We start from the raw sequence: 17,392 nt of genomic DNA on the forward strand, positions 1-17,392 counted from the left end.
AATGGCCTCCTTGATGAGCATCACCAACAGGCTCCTGCCATTCGCCACGCCAGGAACACCTCTGCTCCAGGATGTCATCCATCTGGCAGTCATATGCACACTTCTGTACTTCGCACCGCAAATTCAAGAGTGCATCCAGAAGAAGCGAAAGCTCCAAGAACAAACTGGTGAAACCGAGGCAGACGCCATTGACGATACAGCCGTCCAAGGAGAGCAGCCGCAAGAACACGACGCCCAGGAACACGGCCAGGAGGAACAAGAAATCTTCGAGCAAGAAGCCGACAACAACGAAAACGACGGTCCGGACAATGATGATTTTCGTCAATTTCAACAGCAACAGGATGCCAACGAAGCAGCCCTGCCGGGTCCAGCAGACGGTCCCGCAGAGATACCAGCTCGAAGAGATGTAGGAGCCAAGAAAGCAAAGTCTCTCGCAAGGAAAGACCAGAAGCGAGCCTATCACGAGTTTCAGCGTGCACAGGGTGAAGCCCAGCGAGCACGCGACGCTGAGGGAGCTGCAGAGCGCGAGAAGGCACAGGCCGCAGAAAGGGAGCGGAGGAAGGCTGCTGAGGCAAAGTTAGAGGCCAAGAAGGCCAAGGAGAGGGAAGCAAAGAAAGAACAGGAGCGAAAGGAGCGCGAGAAGGAGATCGAAAGGAGAGAAACTGCGATTGGAATGGTGAGGAGGGACTTGGAGGAGACCAGAATGAGTAACTTGTTCGATGTCGCGAGGGTAGTCGGTGGTGATGCCGATGAGGTCTGGGTCGAGAAGATTCTCAATGCGGCTGGTCTGCTTGGCAAGTCTTCGGGTGGAGCACTGACTATGGTAACGAGTACTGGCTGGGTTGTCAAAGTCTCCAAGGAAGACATGGCGTCGGTGTACAAGAGAGCTGTGAATGAGGGACTTGGAGGGAGAGATGGAAAGATCAGTTACGACGAGTTTGGTGGACTGTTGGAGACGGTCCTGAAGGAAGGATCCTCTGCCACCGCTTGAGCGTACATTGTGCTGAATGTACCACTCTCCAGTGCGCTGGCACACCTGAGCGACTCGGCATATGAGAATGGCCGCAGACCACGACGAGTGTTATATTCAGCTTTGGATTGCGTATCACGATCTGCCCTCGCCTGCTTCTCTTTTGCCGCCTGCTGTCGTATCTGTTCAATGTTCGCGCTCCGCAGGCGGCATTTTTGAATAGTCGGCGAAGCACCAGTCTGGGCCTCAAAGCTCTTGACATGCCAACCTCTCTCAGGCTCGATCGCCAGCTGCAAGGTCATTAGACCACCGGATCCTGCTGGGGCAGACCAATACTGCTCAACCTGCCGTAAAATTTGGGGAGTTTACCGCGGTCTGACGAGCAAATCGCTTACCCTCGAGGCTTGATAGAAGATCTGTGCAGCCTCGTACGCTTGCCAAAACCACGTCCTGACCTGGAGGACTGTCACGTCCCTAATTTTCTGATCCTTGTAGCTTCGCCATCCGGTATTATGACCCGAAGACGAACTCATCCTCCAGCTCATGCGCGAACTGTCTAAAGATATCCTGATCTGGTGATGGGCCATCCGGCCAAGAGAATGCCTTTTCTGCCAGGAAGCTTTCGATGAACGGATTGCCAAGCGGGTCATCGTGCAGGAAGTTGTCCCCTGATAGTAAAGATTCGACACTGGTCTCAGCTGCTGCATGGTGGCGATGCGCTGTTGTTCCGACGCCACCAAGAGACTGTGCTGGGTCAATGGGCACGTCGACCTGCGGCAAAGCGTTGAAGCTATGGTCTTGCCTTGCCTCCTCCCACGAGCGCACATTGCTGACCTGCCGTCGGATATGCTCCAGTCTTCCGAGATAATCCCTTGCGAAGATATTGCCATTGTCGGCCATGGCCTTCAGTAAGCTGAGTGCAGTAGCCACAGCTTCGGACGTGCTGGTTGCAGGATTCATGCATGCTGAGATGATGAGAATGAGGGTCGATGAAAATAAGTAGTGTGCATCGAAGTAATCAAAGACTGCCAGGTTCCCCTCGATGAACAGCTTCGATAGTAGCTGGTTTGTCGTTCTTGCAGACTGAACGCAAGCATCGGCGAGAGCCAAAGTAAGGGGCGAGAACGGCTGCTGGACTGGTTCGCTACCGATATTCGGACGGAATTTGGTCTTGAACAGGTAGAGCAGGATAGGTCTTGTCGTCTGAATAATGCATAAGTGGTAATGCATGTGTAGCGTAAAGAGATTTCGAGGAGGCATCTCTGCTTTCAAGCGTAAACTCTCTGGTAGCTCGGCATCCCATCTTCTTAAGTCGTTGTGAACACGATAGACCCGTCGCGGGAAGGTCTCTTTCTGATGTTTGGGTATTGAGTCGATGTCACTTACTAGAAGGGTCAGTCTTCGGGTCATACTCTAACCTCAAAAAGGTAACCTACAGATACATCCAGTAATCCGGGCCAGGCCTACATGCGCCCGCAGTGGCACGGGATCACTAAACTCGGTCTGCTCCTGGTCATAGAGGGTGTCCATGGAAGGCATTTCCACATCGATATCCTCGTCACTGATACTCAACGGGTAGCCAAGCTTCGATGCGATCATTCTGTCGAACAGCCCATTTTGTATATCGAGAAGCGGATTTGCCACGTCCGGGTCAGTGGAATGGTTGGTGGTGCCTTGCTGGGCGGACGGCTCGACCGATGCTGCTTGAGGATTTGCCGACGAAGTTGCCTTAAGTATCGACAGTTCGCTCTCCACTGCTTCAAGATAGCTTTCTGGGGCAGTTACGTTTCGATCACGGACTGGGTAGCGACACGTATCGCTCTTCTTAGCAGTCTCGCATTTACCGCAGGGAAGTTCGCCTGAACACTTGATCTTTTGCTTGTTACACGTCTCGCACGCCACAGCGCGTCGTTTCTGACGTTTGTTTGGGGCTCGGTCATCCATTGAGAAGTGCAGACGGCAGGACAAGTGTCTCTGATCCGCATCCGCATGACAGCAGAGATGGTGGAGCATGGACGTGGAGCAGCCTGAGCAGGAGAAGTCACCCGGTCTCGGCGAAGTGGATGTCTTGAGGCGATCCGTCCTTGCAGATGAAGGTGCTGGTGGTCAAAGCCGCCATTGCTCGAAGGATGACAACGTCCGACGAAGATGACACGCGGAGAGGTCGACGAAACGGAGATGAAGCAGGAACCAGACCAATCACGTGACACTTGGCAAAATCTTGCAAGTGTCCATACCATCGATGTGCAGCATCCGTCCTACAAAGAGCATCTGAAGTGAACATCAAGGTCACCATTACTTGGGTCAGACTCTCGACCCGCACCTGCCTCCACTGCCCGCGCCATAAGCCATCAGCGAGACGACCATGGCTATCGCGACACAAGCCAGTGCCAGAGCGATAGACAAGCCCTCGATGTACCTCGGTCTGTCTTGCGTAACGAAGATCTGGCCAACAGTCACGCCGGCTGTGTTTCCAAGTGTCAAGGTCATGCCGACCATGGTGGCTCTCTTGTAATGCCCTGCGACATTATCTTGAAGCCACATGAGCGACAGTCCTGTTGTAGGATAGATCTAAATGGCAGCCACTGCGCAGGTTGATCAATCATCATTTACGAGACACGAGAATGTGGACACTTACAGAAGCAGGCAAGATATCGTACTTTCAGATTGTCCACGGAGATGAGTATTGCATAACCGATGATAAGTGAAAGCAGTGCTCCAATAAGAAATGGCCCACGTACGCCAATCCAGTCGGAGAAGTAGGCAATTACCAGGAAGCATACCAGAGACACCATGAATATCGGAACGGTCATGAGGTTGGCGTGTATAGATGTGTAGCCAAGGCCCTGCACGATAGCTGGCATGAACGTTGTAAGTCCATAAAGCGAGATGTCGCAACAGAACTGGTATACCCAGAAGGCGTACCATTTCGGATCCAAGAACGCCTTGCCGACCTCCTTCCAGGAGAACTCTTCTTCGAAGCCCCAATGCTGATCGGCTTCGAAGCGTTGTTTCATGAGGACCTCTTCTTCGCTTGTCAGGAACCACGCGTCTTGCGGTGACTTCGGGAAGAGGAAGAAGAACAATGGGACGAGAATGACCGTCTACGCTCCTTCGACAACGAACAGCCAGCTAAACTCTTATTAGCTTTGTTGCCGATGAAGCTTGTCAGATGACTTACCGCCACCCTTCGAAGCCATTCGGACCATGTATCTGAGTCAGACCAAAGGCCAGAACACCTCCAAAGGCACTCGAGAAGGCACTGAACGCAAAAATGACCGCCGATCGCTTGCCCCTTTCGAATTTCTTGTACACCATCCCGAGGTAGACGTTGATCGAAGGGATGAGCCCGCTCTCGAAGAAACCGATGAGAAGTCGACAGGCATACATCCCTTTCCAACTCTGGATGAAACCCATGCCCAAGGTAGTGACTCCCCAACACAACGCGCAACAGGCCTGATAATGTCAGCATATCTGTTCTGGACCGGGCACAAATTTCTTCGTTGGGACAGACCATCAAGTACTTTGGACTGAATTTCTTGACGAGCAAAGCTGCAGGCGCCTCGAATGGAACATATGTCGCGTACAACAATGTGGTAGCCGTCCCGAATTGGTTGCCAACGAGACCGATGTCTTCTGGCATGCCCGCTATCTGTGCATTGCCCCAGTTGCTCCGATCGAGGTTGGCCATCATGTAGAACAAGCCAAACAGACCGACTGCGAACAGGTCGAACTTCCACATCATCCTCCGCTCTTTCTTGGGATCAATCCACGCGGCCGAGATACCATCGGCGACGCTTGCGGGCCTGTCATCTTCCAGGACCAGCAGTTTGTCGTCTATAACAGGAGCGTGAGTACTAACATGAGCGACAGAAGACATGGCGAAGGTGTTGCGAGTAGGGTCAGAATTATTCAAAGCACTTCGAGAGTATAATCCAATGTGCAACCACCGGGTCATGAAGGTGATCCACCATGCTATCGGCTTTCTGAACGTCACGGCTCTGTTGCTTACGAAGAAGACATTATTATCGTTGACCGGCCAGGCGCCGAGTCGAAGGGTCACTTCGGCCAGCCTTGACCTATCTGCTTGGTCATGTCTGGGCAGATCTCGGTCAAATTCCAGCTTGCTGGGCTTACCAATCGGCTTCTTCAAATCTGACCGGCCGCGACCATGCGAAGCAGACCCCTTGAATGCAGATGCGCAGACGGATGGTGAACATTTGAAGGGCAATAGAAGCTTCAAGGTTATACTCCTTGAGCACTCCTGCATCTTGATGCACTGCACTACCGTCTCTCTGTCGGCAGAACAATGGCTAATTCAGGCGTACGCATTGCGATCGACCGTGGCGGTACATTCGTAAGATCATCTACAACTCGGCATAGACTGCCGGCTCTAAGTTGAGGTGACTGACCTATTCAGACCGATGCCTGGGCCCGGATACCAGGCTGTGAGGACGACGTTGTCATCAAGGTACTCTCAGACAGTCCAGATGAGTATACCGACGCTCCGACAGGATGCATTCGACAAATCCTCGAGATAGCGACTGCATCAACAACACCCCGAGGAGAGCCTTTAGACATATCCCCATTCGAGTCGATACGCATGGGCACGACCGTCGCCACTAATGCTCTCCTCGAAAGAAAGGCAGCTCGCGTAGCCCTCGTAACAACGACAGGTTTTCGAGATATCCTGAAGATTGTCAACCAAGCACGACCAAATATATTTGACCTCTGTGTGCAGCGTCTTGCCAAGCTTTATGAGACGGTGCTGGAAGTCGATGAACGTGTAACCATTGAAGGGTACGCCGAAGATCCCGAGCCACAACACATTGATGTGGATGCTGATCCACAACTGCGTGTCGGCCTCACAGGGGAGGCTGTGCGGATTTTGAAGTCGCCAAACATCGACGTCGTCCGAGAAGACCTCAGAGCACTCTGGCGAGCAGGCTACCGGAGCATCGCTGTCGCCTTTTTACACCCATACATGTTCCAGGACCATGAGAATACAGTCGCCGACGTAGCCAGGCAGCTTGGCTTTCGTGTTTCGGTATCATCCGAGTTGCAGACTATGGCAAAGATTGTGCCGCGCGCACAATCAGCTGTGGCGGATGGCTACCTCTCACCAGTCACGGAGAAATACCTACAAAGCTTTTGCAAGGTCTTCAAAGGTGGCCTAGAGGATGCTAATGGTGAAAAGCTTTTCTTGAATCAGTCAGATGGCGGTCTTGTCTCGTTCTCCAAGTTCACAGGGGTTCGAGGTGTTTTGAGTGGGCCAGCAGGGGGTGTGGTAGGTCTTTCCAGGATTTGCTACAATGAGAGAAATGCCACACCAGTCCTTGGCTTCGATATGGGTGGCACATCTAGATGTTGCTCGCTACGCCGGCAGCCTGGAGCATATTTTCGAGAGCACGATTGCTCAAGTGACGATTCAGACACCACAGATGGACATCAACACGGTGGCAGCCGGAGGTGGCTCCATACTATTTTGGGAGAATAGTCTGTTCAAAGTCGGACCTCAAAGCGCAGGCGCGAATCCAGGTCCAGCATGCTATGGCAAAGGTGGACCACTTACTGTCACTGATGCCAACCCCTTTCTGGGTCCGATCATACCAGAGTCTTTCCCGCGGCCGTTAGACCAGGATGTAGTCAAGCAGAAGTTCACGGACCTCACTGCTTTGGTGAACAAAAAAAAAGCAGGCCATGGCACTCTGTCGGCAGAAGACGTTGCCCTTGGGTTCATCGCTATCGCAAATGCCACTATGACTCGACCAATTCGCACGCTCAGCGAAGGTCGTGGTTTTGAAACAGATGCTCACGTACTAGGTTCGTTCGGTGGTGCTGGTGGACAGCATGCGGTGACAATAGCCCGCGATCTAGGCATACAGCGCGCAATCGTCCCGAAATACTCTAGCATCCTGTCAGCATACGGCATGGCCGTGGCTGATGTTGTAGTCGAGAACCAGGAAACGGTAGCTTGCACCCTCTCTGAAGACACCGTCACTCAACTGGCAGCTCGGTTCACCAAGCTATGTCGAGCCGGCGTTGATGGCCTTGTATCTCAGGGCTTCTCGGAAGACCAGGTCGAGCACTCGCTTTTCTTGAATATGAGGTACCAGGGAAGTGACACAGCGCTGATGATCTCACAGCCTGAAGAAGGTCTCAGTGGCTTTGGCCGGTCGTTAATTGCCAGACACCACCAGGAGTTCGGCTTCACTCAACCCCGTGAAATTCTGGTCGATGATGTGCGAGTGCGTAGTGTAGCTAAGAGCATCCTGGTGCGGCTTTCCAATCCGTTCGAAGAGCTCAAGCGTGTACAGATGTCACCACCGGTCAGCCCTGTCGGCGCAGACTCTCAACGCAATGTCTTCTTCGAGAATCATGGCTGGGCCGAGACAGCAGTGCACTCACTGAAGGGACTTGCTCGTGGAACGCGTATTCAAGGACCTGCTATGATCGTCGATAACACTCAGACCATAGTCGTCGACTCAGCAAGCGCCGCCACTATCCTCCCCGAGCATGTACTGCTGGAGATCTCCGGCATCGAAAAGCCCGAAATTGAGACTGACCAACCAGACCCGATTCAGCTCAGTGTCTTTGGCCATCGCTTTATGAGCGTTGCTGAGCAGATGGGTCAAACGATGCAAAAACAAGTATATCTGTGAACATCAAGGAGCGCCTTGACTATTCATGCGCTGTGTTCTCAGCTGATACATCACCAGAAAGCCCTGCAGACGATCCGGAAGCCTACGGCGGCAGCGAAAAGTTCTTCCGCAACGTATACTCGTACCTTGACGATTGCTACCTGCAAGGAGTATCGCCTAAGCTGTCGCAACTCTTGCTTTTTCTCGATTCGGCAGAAATGTCGGTTGCCTTGCCTGGACCAGCTTGGCTGGCACAGAAGGCCAGCTATGCACTGGGAGTGGTGATTGGGCGGTGGTATGGTGGATATGTGCTTGGGTATAAGTCCAGCTATCCCGAGTATTGGGACGAGAATCGCGAGGCCAGGAAGTCGAAGTAGGAAGGTCGAGCGGGTGAAACCCAGATCGTGGTCTCGGTATCTCACTTCGGTCAGTCGCTTCATACGAGTACGATCCTCCAGCGTCCGCTATGTGCTCGTGCTTCACTCTGAATCAGACTCATCCTCCATGACAACATGTCCAGCTTGACCTTCAGCCTTCTTGACCTTCTCACGCTGCTTCTTCTTGGCTTTCTTCTCCCGATTACGTCGAGTGCGCTTTTCGCGCTCGGCGGCTTCCTTGAGCTCATCGGTTTTCTGCTGCTGCTCCTGTGAAGCTTGGGTGGCCTGCAGCTTAGTCCGAGCCTTCACACGCGCCTTCTTGCCAGGTCTTTTGTGCTTCGAGGGGACGTCGCCGTTCACAGTTGTGACATGATTTTCCAGTGCTCGTAATTGCCTCTTGGAGACAGCGATGCGCTGCACTTTCCAAGCATAGCCATTGCCCGGCACTAGGCTGCGGGAGCGCGAAATGACATTCTGTCCCAAAAGTGCTGCAGCTTCGAAGTTTTGATGTTGCTCAGCCGAACGAGGGCCTGTGAAATAGTATGCTTCAGATCTGCTCGGGATGATGAATCTTGGGTCTTTATCATCTGGCGGTGGCGTCTGGATCCTGATCTTCGCTACTGCTTGAGAGGCTTCGGACTTTTTCGCTGATGGCGCAAATAGCACAAAGTCTAGCTCGTCGTCTGTGCCTTCTCTATCGGCTGTGGTAGGACCTTGCTTTTGGTCCACATATTCGAAGTCGCCCAGGTGCTTGATGTGCCCAAGACCGGGGGAGGATGGCGGCGAGCTGTGCTCCAACAGCAGCTCAGACCTGTCAACGATGCGTTCCATCAATGACGAACATCTGATGCGGTGCGCAGTCTCGACGAAGTTGTTGATGATCCTGGAATATGTGGAAGACGGGTAGTTCTAGTGGAAATTCTAGATACAGTAGAAAGGCCATGTCGGCTTACTCGTGTTGCCCGCCCACCTCCGAATAGAACTCTTGGCTCGGCCAGCTCCGGCGCTACAAGCCTTCCCCACCTGGCGCACAGTCCCATCTGGGGCGCACAGCTTAATCAAAGCCAACTGTTGTCCAGGTAACGCCAGTTAAGTTTCGACGCGGACTATCTAACCTTAGTGAGAGTGTGGTGTCAGGCGGGATCGTGCAGCACATGGGGAAGACTTCTACAGTCCTGGGCATACTGTAATGGCTATCTGCGACAAGGCACTTGAATGTTGTTTGTCGCACGGCGTTGCACGTCTGTTTCCTTCCTCCTTCATGGAGTCTCAGGCCATCGCAACCATCATTGATGTCTGTCTCACGCCGACCGACATGCCTTCAACGGCACAACACTCAGCGACGTCGGGCCGCCGGTACACCCTCAGATGACAGGCGCAGTTACATCTGTTACATGCTGGATACGACGCTGCTATGCCTGCCTTGTCATCTCCCATACACCCAGTGAGGTCGTCCGAATCTACGTCGCCGCAAGATGAACATTGGCTGCTGGGAACTGACATACGTTATACATCGTTTCTGCTGCTCGAGCCATGTCGAATCAATTTCTTCTGACCTGCCCAGAAACTTCTAGCACATGTGCAGCGTTGTCCTTCGATATCCAGAAGGGGTAATATTCGACCGTCTTGCATCCAAGACCACAGCCTGACAGGAGCCTACCTCGTCTTTCGCCGGCGTGTCGAATGTGATTTCTGTGGCATGTAGGGCACCTGGCAAGTTCCAGTTCAATGGTGTCGTGAACGAAGCTGAACCTGTCCAGATGTTTCCAGAGCAGCGCTTTATCTTCTTCGACCCGCGCGCGATAGCAACGTTCTTGCAGTAGCTTGCAGAGATGCTTGTCTTCAAGCTTTTTCGCGACAGCTAAGTGCTTGTGCTCGATGCCAGCTTCGCGGATCTTGTCTATGCTGACAAGCATTTCACTCGCATTGCAGTCAACGGCGTCTGTAATTTTACAGGACTGCTTGAAAGCAGCCTGCTCTAGGTCTCCCAGGAGATACTATACATGGTAGTCAGTGCTTGCGAATGCCATGTCCTTACGCATATGCTTACTTTGTTCGCAGCTTTAGCAACTTCCAACTGGTACAACCAATCGTCGGGTCTCTTGGGAGTGCTGTCGCCGTCGTAAATATAACGCAGCACAGCTTCGAGAGCATTAGGGTCATCCTCTTTCAACTCTATTTCCTTGAGTTGACTTTCTGCGAAGCGGCTCTTTGGGCCACACAGTCCATTGAAGTATTGGGACTTGGTGCAGAAAACAAGCTTGTGGCACCTGATTGCCTTCCCCGCGAACTTGATGGTGATGTCGGAGAAGTCTGCTAGATCGAACAGCTGCGCAGTACCGATAGAGGATGCCATTGAAGAGTCGGAGTCGATCGGCTGCGCGTTGTTTTTGGGAATAGCCATCGTGAGCTGGAGCCGTCTTGAGCGAATCTGATGGTGTAGAATATGAGATCTGAGAAGAGACGCACAGACCATGGACCCACACCCAGTCTGGCATCCACGACTGAGCGAGACATGTTTGCTGCGACGGAGCCGTATGCTTTCACACAATCGTGTCTTTGAGATATCAATCTTTGTCTGGCGGCGCATGTGTGGCGACGCGGCAAACTGCAAGATGTTGCAGCAACGACTACAAAACCACGGCGTCTACAGATGATCCTCAGTTGGCACAGCCTGAATCATAATCGCAATGGCACACTCCTACAACAATCGAGACTACTCCGACATCACACTCAAGTTCGCCGACCGAGAGATCAAGGCTCACAAGGTCATTCTCTGCACCAACTCGCAGTACTTCAAGAAGCTTTGCGGAGCAGGAAGTCAGTTCGAAGTACGTGTAGCCACTGGCAGCCTGGCATATGAGGTCTGCTTACACAGTACAGGAAAGCAGAGCCACCGAGATCGAACTCAAAGACGATGATCCAGATGCTTTGGATGCCCTTTTGCGATTCTTCTACGACCAAGACCTGACCCGCAACGACAAGGCGGACTGGCGATTCCAGCTGGAATTGGCGAAAGTCTCAAACAAGTACCTTGAGGACCGTCTCGAGCAGCACGCCACGTAGCGCTTCGACACAATCGTCAGCGGTCTTACGGACATAAGCACTGTCATCGATGTCATCGAGACGATCCACACCACAGACTATCTACCAGCACATGTCGCTATAGCGGAGTCGATTGAGCTGAAGCACGCAAGTGTTCTGCTACTGGATCAGAAGTTCCGTGCGGTAGTCGAACATACTCCCTCTTTGATCTGGAAGCATATCGATAGGCTGAACCCCAGGTCGGATATAGCAGAAGTTCGCCTTTGGACCTGTTCGAATTGCCGCAAGACACGAGCACGCATATCCACTATTGGTAGTCCCAATACGAGCTGCTCGAGCTCTACTGGGGGCAACTGCAATATGGTTGGGAACGTTAAGTGTGTGATGTCGCTGCAGGATGCACGAGCTTTCAATGCTGCGAGATGAGTGTGATATTGACATGGGGTTATGGGAAGTGCGATCGAGAAGCAATTGGCAAAACGTGTATTGGAACTTTTAGTTTAGAGAAGTGAGCTATGGCAACTGTGAGTTCTCTGACCCTGTGCTGTGCATACATGTAGATCTCAAAGATAGAATGCTATGACGTTTGCTCATATGTCCGAGGCAGTTGCGTATTCGCCACAGGTTAAGTACCAGAAGGACGATCATCGCTCCGGACCAGTCACATGTATGCAAAATCGGCTTGTTTGTGGTCGCTGCTTCCACATTCACTTCACGGTCAATCTCCCGACGCCAATATGCACGGACGGGCCGGCTTCGACACCCTGGGCAACTTCCTCAGAACGTGCACCTAACCCCATCCACGGTCCCTGGCAACCGATCAACAAATCTTTCCGCCAACAGACTCATACTGGCATCGGACCTGTCCGGCACTACAATTGATCGACATGCTGGATACCGCGCGCTTCTTCAATGACAGTGACTTCGGCAGTAGTGTTGGGTCTAAAGAGGGCACTCATGGGCCACTCGAAGGCCCACTGGGACCCGTATTCCAGGAGATGTCAGCCCTGTTGCGCTACCTACACTGACGCCGTCGTCATACTGACAATGCAGCTCGCGCTATGCTGATGCAACGTGCTTGGTTATCGCTGCGCATACGGTGACAAGCGATATGCTCTGGGCCTTTCGGTTTATACAGCGCCGCCGTTCTTCTATAGCTTCGACTTCTCCTCAAAGAAATGCAAGTTCACCGGACTAATCGCCTTCCCCGTCTCAAAGAACTGCAAGATATTCTCCATGCCCAGAGTCTCGAACCCCATATGCGAATCCACGCTCGCTCCAGCTGTATGGCTCAGCATCTCAACGTTATCCATAGCGGCTAGCTCCGGGTTCACATTTGGCTCATCGAAGTGCACATCCAGGCCAGCGCCCGCAAGATGCCCACTCTTCAGCGCATCTACCAATGCTTTCTCATCAATGAGCTTCCCCCTCGCAATGTTGATCAGTCTCGATCCCTTCTTCATCTTCGCAAGCTTGTCCGCGTTGATGACCGCTTCACCGCCGAATGGCGTAGCCACAAGCACCACATCCGCCACCGCCAACATGCTATCCAAGTCAGGATAGTACTTCGCCCAGAACTCCCCCTCAACACTCTCGGGCAGCCGCCTCACATCATTGTAGATGACATTCATCCCAAAACTTTGATACGCCTTCTTCGCGATACTCTGTCCGATCTTACCCAGTCCAATGATGCCCAGACTGTGCCCTCTGGGGTTCCTCGTGAGTGCAGCCCGTCGCTGTGCATCCTTGAACTTCTCAGCTTCACAAGTCCTCGCCGCGATAGCACTATATGTGAAGTCTCTCATGCCCGAAAGAATTAACCAGATCGCCGTGTCAGCCACAGATTCTGTACATGCGGCGCCAGCATTACAGTAAATGACACCCCTCTTGGCAAGTGCTTCCGTGTCAACCCAGTCGAATCCGGCACCAGCAGAGGTATCAATCTTGCACGAGGAAGGTAAGAGGTCGATCAGTTCTTTGTTCCACGGAGACATCTCGCCGCCGGTGCCCCAGAAGGGACGGTAGATTGCTACAAAGTCGCCGAAAGTCTTGTTCTTGAGAGCCTGAATGAAATCTTGCCGGGACATGCTGTGGCTTCGGACGATTGTGAATTTCGACTGAAGAGTTTTGTAGAGGTCATGGTTCCAGCGGATGTCGGCGCCGCAGTGGAGGAGGATGGGCCTTTGAGTGGACATGGTTGATTTCGTGCCGTATCGGTGGGAAGATGCGAAGGGATGAAGCAGGTTCGGGTGGAAAGAAACACAATCAGAGGGTCGAGCGTAGAATAGAAAGAGCGAGTCTCACTTGCACTGCTGAAATCAATATATTCTCTTCCGTTGCCGACCTCAGGCCATCACCGGACGAGGTCATCGTGGAGAAGGCCTGGAGGTTGATCTGGAAAGTGTTCCCGAGGTTCAAAGCCCGAAAAGAGGCAAAATCCGCCGGTGCACTCGAAGCTGAACATGAGGTTGGCTATCATCTTCACACTCGAGAATCGTTGGCTGGACTGCTAATAACGTCCAAGTACAATATTGGTGTTGTCAGTTCGCTTCGCTCTTCTGGTGCCGGCGTACCGAGAGTCCGTCAAGACATGAAACGAGACGCCCGAGGGCCGTGGTAAGTATGTTATTACATTATCAAGGCCTTCGTTACTGTTCGTCTACAACACCTGCTGGAAAATGCTCACTCGACTCCACACGCCAATGCTCCGGCGCTTGCTCGAGTGCAACAACAACAAGCAGTATCGGCCGTGTACCCATCAACCATACCTGATCATAACTCCATCTACTGATTTGAGTGTCGTCCTTCGATCTCATCTGTGTGCGAATTGCTGCGATGAGAGTCTTCGGTCACTGCCCAGCCAGCAGCTTAGAAAACGTCCGCTGGCCACTCGAAGCTCGGTTTCTTGTGTAGGTCCTCTGCATTCTTCAGGATCTCGACATCGGCGGCGTTGGCAAGACTTTCGAAACTGCCGTTAGCACCTCGGGGTAGCTTTGGCACACCGTCCTTCCCTGGTACCACGGTGACAACCTCATCGGCGCGCCGATTCTGGCTAAGGCCACCCCTGGGAGGTGGACTAGCGGAACGACTGGGACGCTTCCTCTGGGCGGCGACTGCAGCACGAGAGATCATTCGCTCTTCTGATGTCACTGGCTCTGAGCGCTTCTGAGGACTGGCGCTTCGAGAGCGTACAGCATGTCGTCCGAAACGAGCAGCGGTAGTGGCATCAGCTGGCTTGGATGCCGCGCCTGCTGAGGTATCTGCAGTCTCTTCCTCCTCCTCGAAGACGGGCTCAAGAGTCTTGTCTTCGGACGCAACACTATTGCGCGCCGAAGCGGACTTAGCAAGCTCATCTTCACTGCCGTCGACGACATCGACCTTGACCTGGATCGGCGAAGCGGGAACAGGAATACTGGATCTCCTGTTCTTGGGCGAGGCCTTGTTCGCATTGCTCTTCTTGCCATCAGGCGACTTCTGCTTGCCGCGTGTGGTGCGAGTAGTGGCCTCTGCCTTGCTGGTGGACTTGCGCTTCTTTTTTGGCTTCTGCGTCGCTTCGTCCCATTCGGCATCGTCGTCAGAGGCACCGCCTGGTTGGAATGTCTTCTCATCATCGTGCATTGTACTTCGCTTCTTGGACTTGGCAGACTTCTTCGTCAGTTTGACGTTGGCATCAAGTGCCTTTAGTTTCTCGTTCAGATCCTGATGGGTCTTTGTCTCTGTCTTTGATGGTTCCGTAGCGCTCTGGACGGCAGAGCTATTCATGCGGTTGTCTTCCACCCCGTTGGGTTCGGCCAGGGCGTTAGTTGGTTCGGGATTCTTGTTGTTAATTTCGGAGCCGTTTTCGTGTTCGTAAGTCTCGTTGCCGTTGTCAATATTCGACAGGTGTTGCTCCTGGTTCATCTCGTTACTCTTTCGTTCTTCATGCCTCTCATCAACACGTGTCCGCGGCTTCGCACGTGTCTCTCGGAATATGTCCTCACCGTCGATATCGTCAAACGCCTCACTTAGATCGAGGGCTTTCCTTGGTCGCGGCTCGGAAGCAAAACGTGCTATGTTCTCTTCGTCGCCTCTGAAGCCAAGCTCTTCTGGGAACAGAACCTGCCCGCTAGGCAGAGTTGGGAGCGCACCCGGGACGAACTTGGGCTTTCGAATCGTGCTGTTGGGAGAGAAGCGTTGATACTTGCCGTTCAATCTTGGTGCAGGTGACGCATCGACAAGAGCTTGATCGAGTTCACTTCGCGCCTTCTGCAACTTCGTCTCGAGGTCGCTCACGCGCTTGGTAAGCTTGTGCTGCTTCTTGAGATCGTATTTGGATACCGATCTCTTCAACGCCGAGTTCTCAAACTCCGTCTTCGTGGGAGACGCCGAGGACGACGACTCGCGGGAAGCTGCCACGGCACCGAGATTGAACTCAGACTTGGTTCGCTTCAGTCCATCCTTGAGATTTTGCAAAGAAGGCTTTCTGAGATGCAAGCGTGACTTGAAAGCCCGCAAAGGCTTCGAAACACTCTCTGTCACTTCGCTGCCCGCGCGTGTGTCTTCTTCGTCGTGGCAAGGGCGAAGAGCAGAGCTGAATGATGCATCTCGATACTCTTCCACTGACTGCGGTATACTGCTTTCGAGCTCGATAGCGGAGTCATGTGGCTGACCAAAGGTGATGTGCTGTCCTGGAAGTTGACCGGCGTTCTTCATCTGCGCATACTTGGCTTCGGCGGCTGCCTTCAGTCTGGCTTTACGCTCAGCTTCTGCGATGTTCTGGCGTATAAGCTCCTCTCTCTGTTCTCCCCACATGCGATTCCATAGCTTGATGGGATTGAATCCAGAGGTGAATGAATTGCCGAACCTGAAGATGCCACCGCTCTCGTCCTTCTTCTGCCGAGCAGTGATCTCAGCCACCCGCTCATCCCTGGTATCCTTCTCATACTGTATGGTCTTCTCGATGTTGTCTTCCCTCGGTGTCGGCATGCCATTGTGGTAGTCGGACATGAGCTCGTCGACCATCATGAGGTTGCCGCTGTCCGTGCGTGTGAAACGCGTGTACATGCTCGGCGGCTTGTCACTGGGCTTGTCGTTCAGGCTGCCTTCTTGAAACTTCGACTCGCGTGATGGAGACGGTTGTCGTTGCGGTAGTGCTTGGAGGGATGCTTCATGACGGAGGTTGAGATTTGACAAGTTGCGGCTGCCCTTCTTACGGCGGAGTCCGCGCTGTGCCAACGGGGTGGTGTCGGTGGAGATATCGCCGTCGCTCACGCCCGCGTGGCTCGAACGTGACCGCTTGGGTGTGCCCTGCCCTTGTTGGTCGGCCACTTCAAGCCGACCGTCTCGCTCGTTGTACACGGTGTCGTCTTGCGCCTCACGCTTCCTCTTCGAGCCAGATGCAGGCGCACTCGGTGGTCGGCTGCCGTTCATACTGGTAGAGTAGTTGACACGGTCCTTTGGTGGCACAGGTGGCGGTGACTCCTCCATTATAGGAGAGGGCGGTCGAGCAAACTGCTGAGCATGTGTCAGCAGGGCTTTGCGGGCATAGTCGCTGGTCATCTGCTCCAGCTCCTGTCCACTGCAGCTGCAAGTGACTTTGATGTGCAGCAACGAGGTGCAGCAGCCTGTCTCACGTACCGTCTATCGCTGTACCAGCTTCCAATCAACTCTGGGTGGAGACCTAACGGCGTGGCTGCATCTGATCCAAACACTCGCCCTGATCTGCCGGTGAGCGCGTATCCGTGTTGAATGATGTCGGGAAAAGATGTGTACAGGCCCAAACTGTACACGAGTAGCTGCAGACAAGAGGAACAAGAGATATGCACACCGACACAGCGCGGTCAGGGTTAGCGGGTCAAGTAGAGTCTGTGCAAGTCACGGACGTCTCGGTTGTCTCCAAGGAACAAGGAACAATTGAACCCTGTCCCTTTTAGGCGTGGCTCGCAGCGGGGCATGCATGAACTATAATCCGCGAACCACGAACGCGGTCTCCATGAAACATCCACCCAGCACGCGTTACTTCACCCAACACTGCCCCTGCTATACGTCCATCTGCTATGCCTCCAGATGTTGCGATGGAACTCTTATCGGATGACGTTACGCATGCTCCCACAATCGAACATACAACAATGTGACAAAGAGCGATTCAGTGCACAATGTCGGCTTTCAACCAGCTCGAATAATGAACATTGTCTTTCTTTGACATTCAATCATGCAGCACCGAACACAATGGCTTCACTACACATATATGTGTTTGAGACCTGTGTTCAGGTTTCGGGAGTATCTCTCGCAAATCTACTGCCCAGAACACAGCACAAGAATCTGCAACTTCAGCTACTGCAGCCAAAATACACTCACAGGCCTGTGCTTCTTCGTCAAAC

General features: G+C 53.0%; 9 protein-coding genes across 9 annotated transcripts; 3 read left to right on the plus strand and 6 right to left on the minus strand.

Moving 5' to 3' along the window:
* Position 1: 1 nt before the first annotated feature.
* Positions 2-991, plus strand: CLAFUR5_03069 (uncharacterized protein; the record flags this gene model as incomplete). The annotated part of the gene is made up of 1 exon (XM_047902217.1): positions 2-991. The coding sequence occupies one exon, from the start codon at positions 2-4 to the stop codon at positions 989-991; it is 990 nt and encodes a 329-aa protein (XP_047758309.1).
* Positions 992-1,480: 489 nt separating this feature from the next.
* On the minus strand, positions 1,481-2,983 carry CLAFUR5_03070 (uncharacterized protein; the record flags this gene model as incomplete). The annotated part of the gene is made up of 2 exons (XM_047902218.1): positions 1,481-2,355; positions 2,407-2,983. The coding sequence occupies 2 exons, from the start codon at positions 2,981-2,983 to the stop codon at positions 1,481-1,483; spliced, it is 1,452 nt and encodes a 483-aa protein (XP_047757552.1).
* A 558-nt stretch (positions 2,984-3,541) lies between these two features.
* CLAFUR5_03071 (uncharacterized protein) lies at positions 3,542-3,987 on the minus strand (the record flags this gene model as incomplete). The annotated part of the gene is made up of 2 exons (XM_047902219.1): positions 3,542-3,555; positions 3,609-3,987. The coding sequence occupies 2 exons, from the start codon at positions 3,985-3,987 to the stop codon at positions 3,542-3,544; spliced, it is 393 nt and encodes a 130-aa protein (XP_047757553.1).
* An 87-nt stretch (positions 3,988-4,074) lies between these two features.
* CLAFUR5_03072 (uncharacterized protein) lies at positions 4,075-4,850 on the minus strand (the record flags this gene model as incomplete). The annotated part of the gene is made up of 3 exons (XM_047902220.1): positions 4,075-4,102; positions 4,152-4,426; positions 4,485-4,850. 3 exons carry the CDS (start codon positions 4,848-4,850, stop codon positions 4,075-4,077), a joined length of 669 nt encoding a protein of 222 aa, XP_047757550.1.
* Positions 4,851-5,279: 429 nt separating this feature from the next.
* Positions 5,280-7,988, plus strand: CLAFUR5_03073 (uncharacterized protein; the record flags this gene model as incomplete). The annotated part of the gene is made up of 5 exons (XM_047902221.1): positions 5,280-5,327; positions 5,391-6,257; positions 6,304-6,704; positions 6,756-7,600; positions 7,690-7,988. The coding sequence occupies 5 exons, from the start codon at positions 5,280-5,282 to the stop codon at positions 7,986-7,988; spliced, it is 2,460 nt and encodes an 819-aa protein (XP_047757551.1).
* A 102-nt stretch (positions 7,989-8,090) lies between these two features.
* Positions 8,091-10,578, minus strand: CLAFUR5_03074 (uncharacterized protein; the record flags this gene model as incomplete). Its single annotated transcript, XM_047902222.1, has 3 exons — positions 8,091-8,871; positions 9,699-9,985; positions 10,039-10,578. 3 exons carry the CDS (start codon positions 10,576-10,578, stop codon positions 8,091-8,093), a joined length of 1,608 nt encoding a protein of 535 aa, XP_047757548.1.
* A 100-nt stretch (positions 10,579-10,678) lies between these two features.
* On the plus strand, positions 10,679-11,054 carry CLAFUR5_03075 (uncharacterized protein; the record flags this gene model as incomplete). Its single annotated transcript, XM_047902223.1, has 2 exons — positions 10,679-10,819; positions 10,872-11,054. 2 exons carry the CDS (start codon positions 10,679-10,681, stop codon positions 11,052-11,054), a joined length of 324 nt encoding a protein of 107 aa, XP_047757549.1.
* Positions 11,055-12,184: 1,130 nt separating this feature from the next.
* Positions 12,185-13,228, minus strand: CLAFUR5_03076 (Glyoxylate reductase; the record flags this gene model as incomplete). The annotated part of the gene is made up of 1 exon (XM_047902224.1): positions 12,185-13,228. One exon carries the CDS (start codon positions 13,226-13,228, stop codon positions 12,185-12,187), a length of 1,044 nt encoding a protein of 347 aa, XP_047757546.1.
* Positions 13,229-13,901: 673 nt separating this feature from the next.
* Positions 13,902-16,571, minus strand: CLAFUR5_03077 (uncharacterized protein; the record flags this gene model as incomplete). Its single annotated transcript, XM_047902225.1, has 1 exon — positions 13,902-16,571. The coding sequence occupies one exon, from the start codon at positions 16,569-16,571 to the stop codon at positions 13,902-13,904; it is 2,670 nt and encodes an 889-aa protein (XP_047757547.1).
* Between the last annotated feature and the right edge of the window lie 821 nt (positions 16,572-17,392).

The sequence above is a fragment of the Fulvia fulva genome, chromosome 2 (genome assembly GCF_020509005.1).
Source record: "Fulvia fulva chromosome 2, complete sequence".
Classification (NCBI taxonomy): Eukaryota; Fungi; Ascomycota; class Dothideomycetes; order Mycosphaerellales; family Mycosphaerellaceae; genus Fulvia; species Fulvia fulva.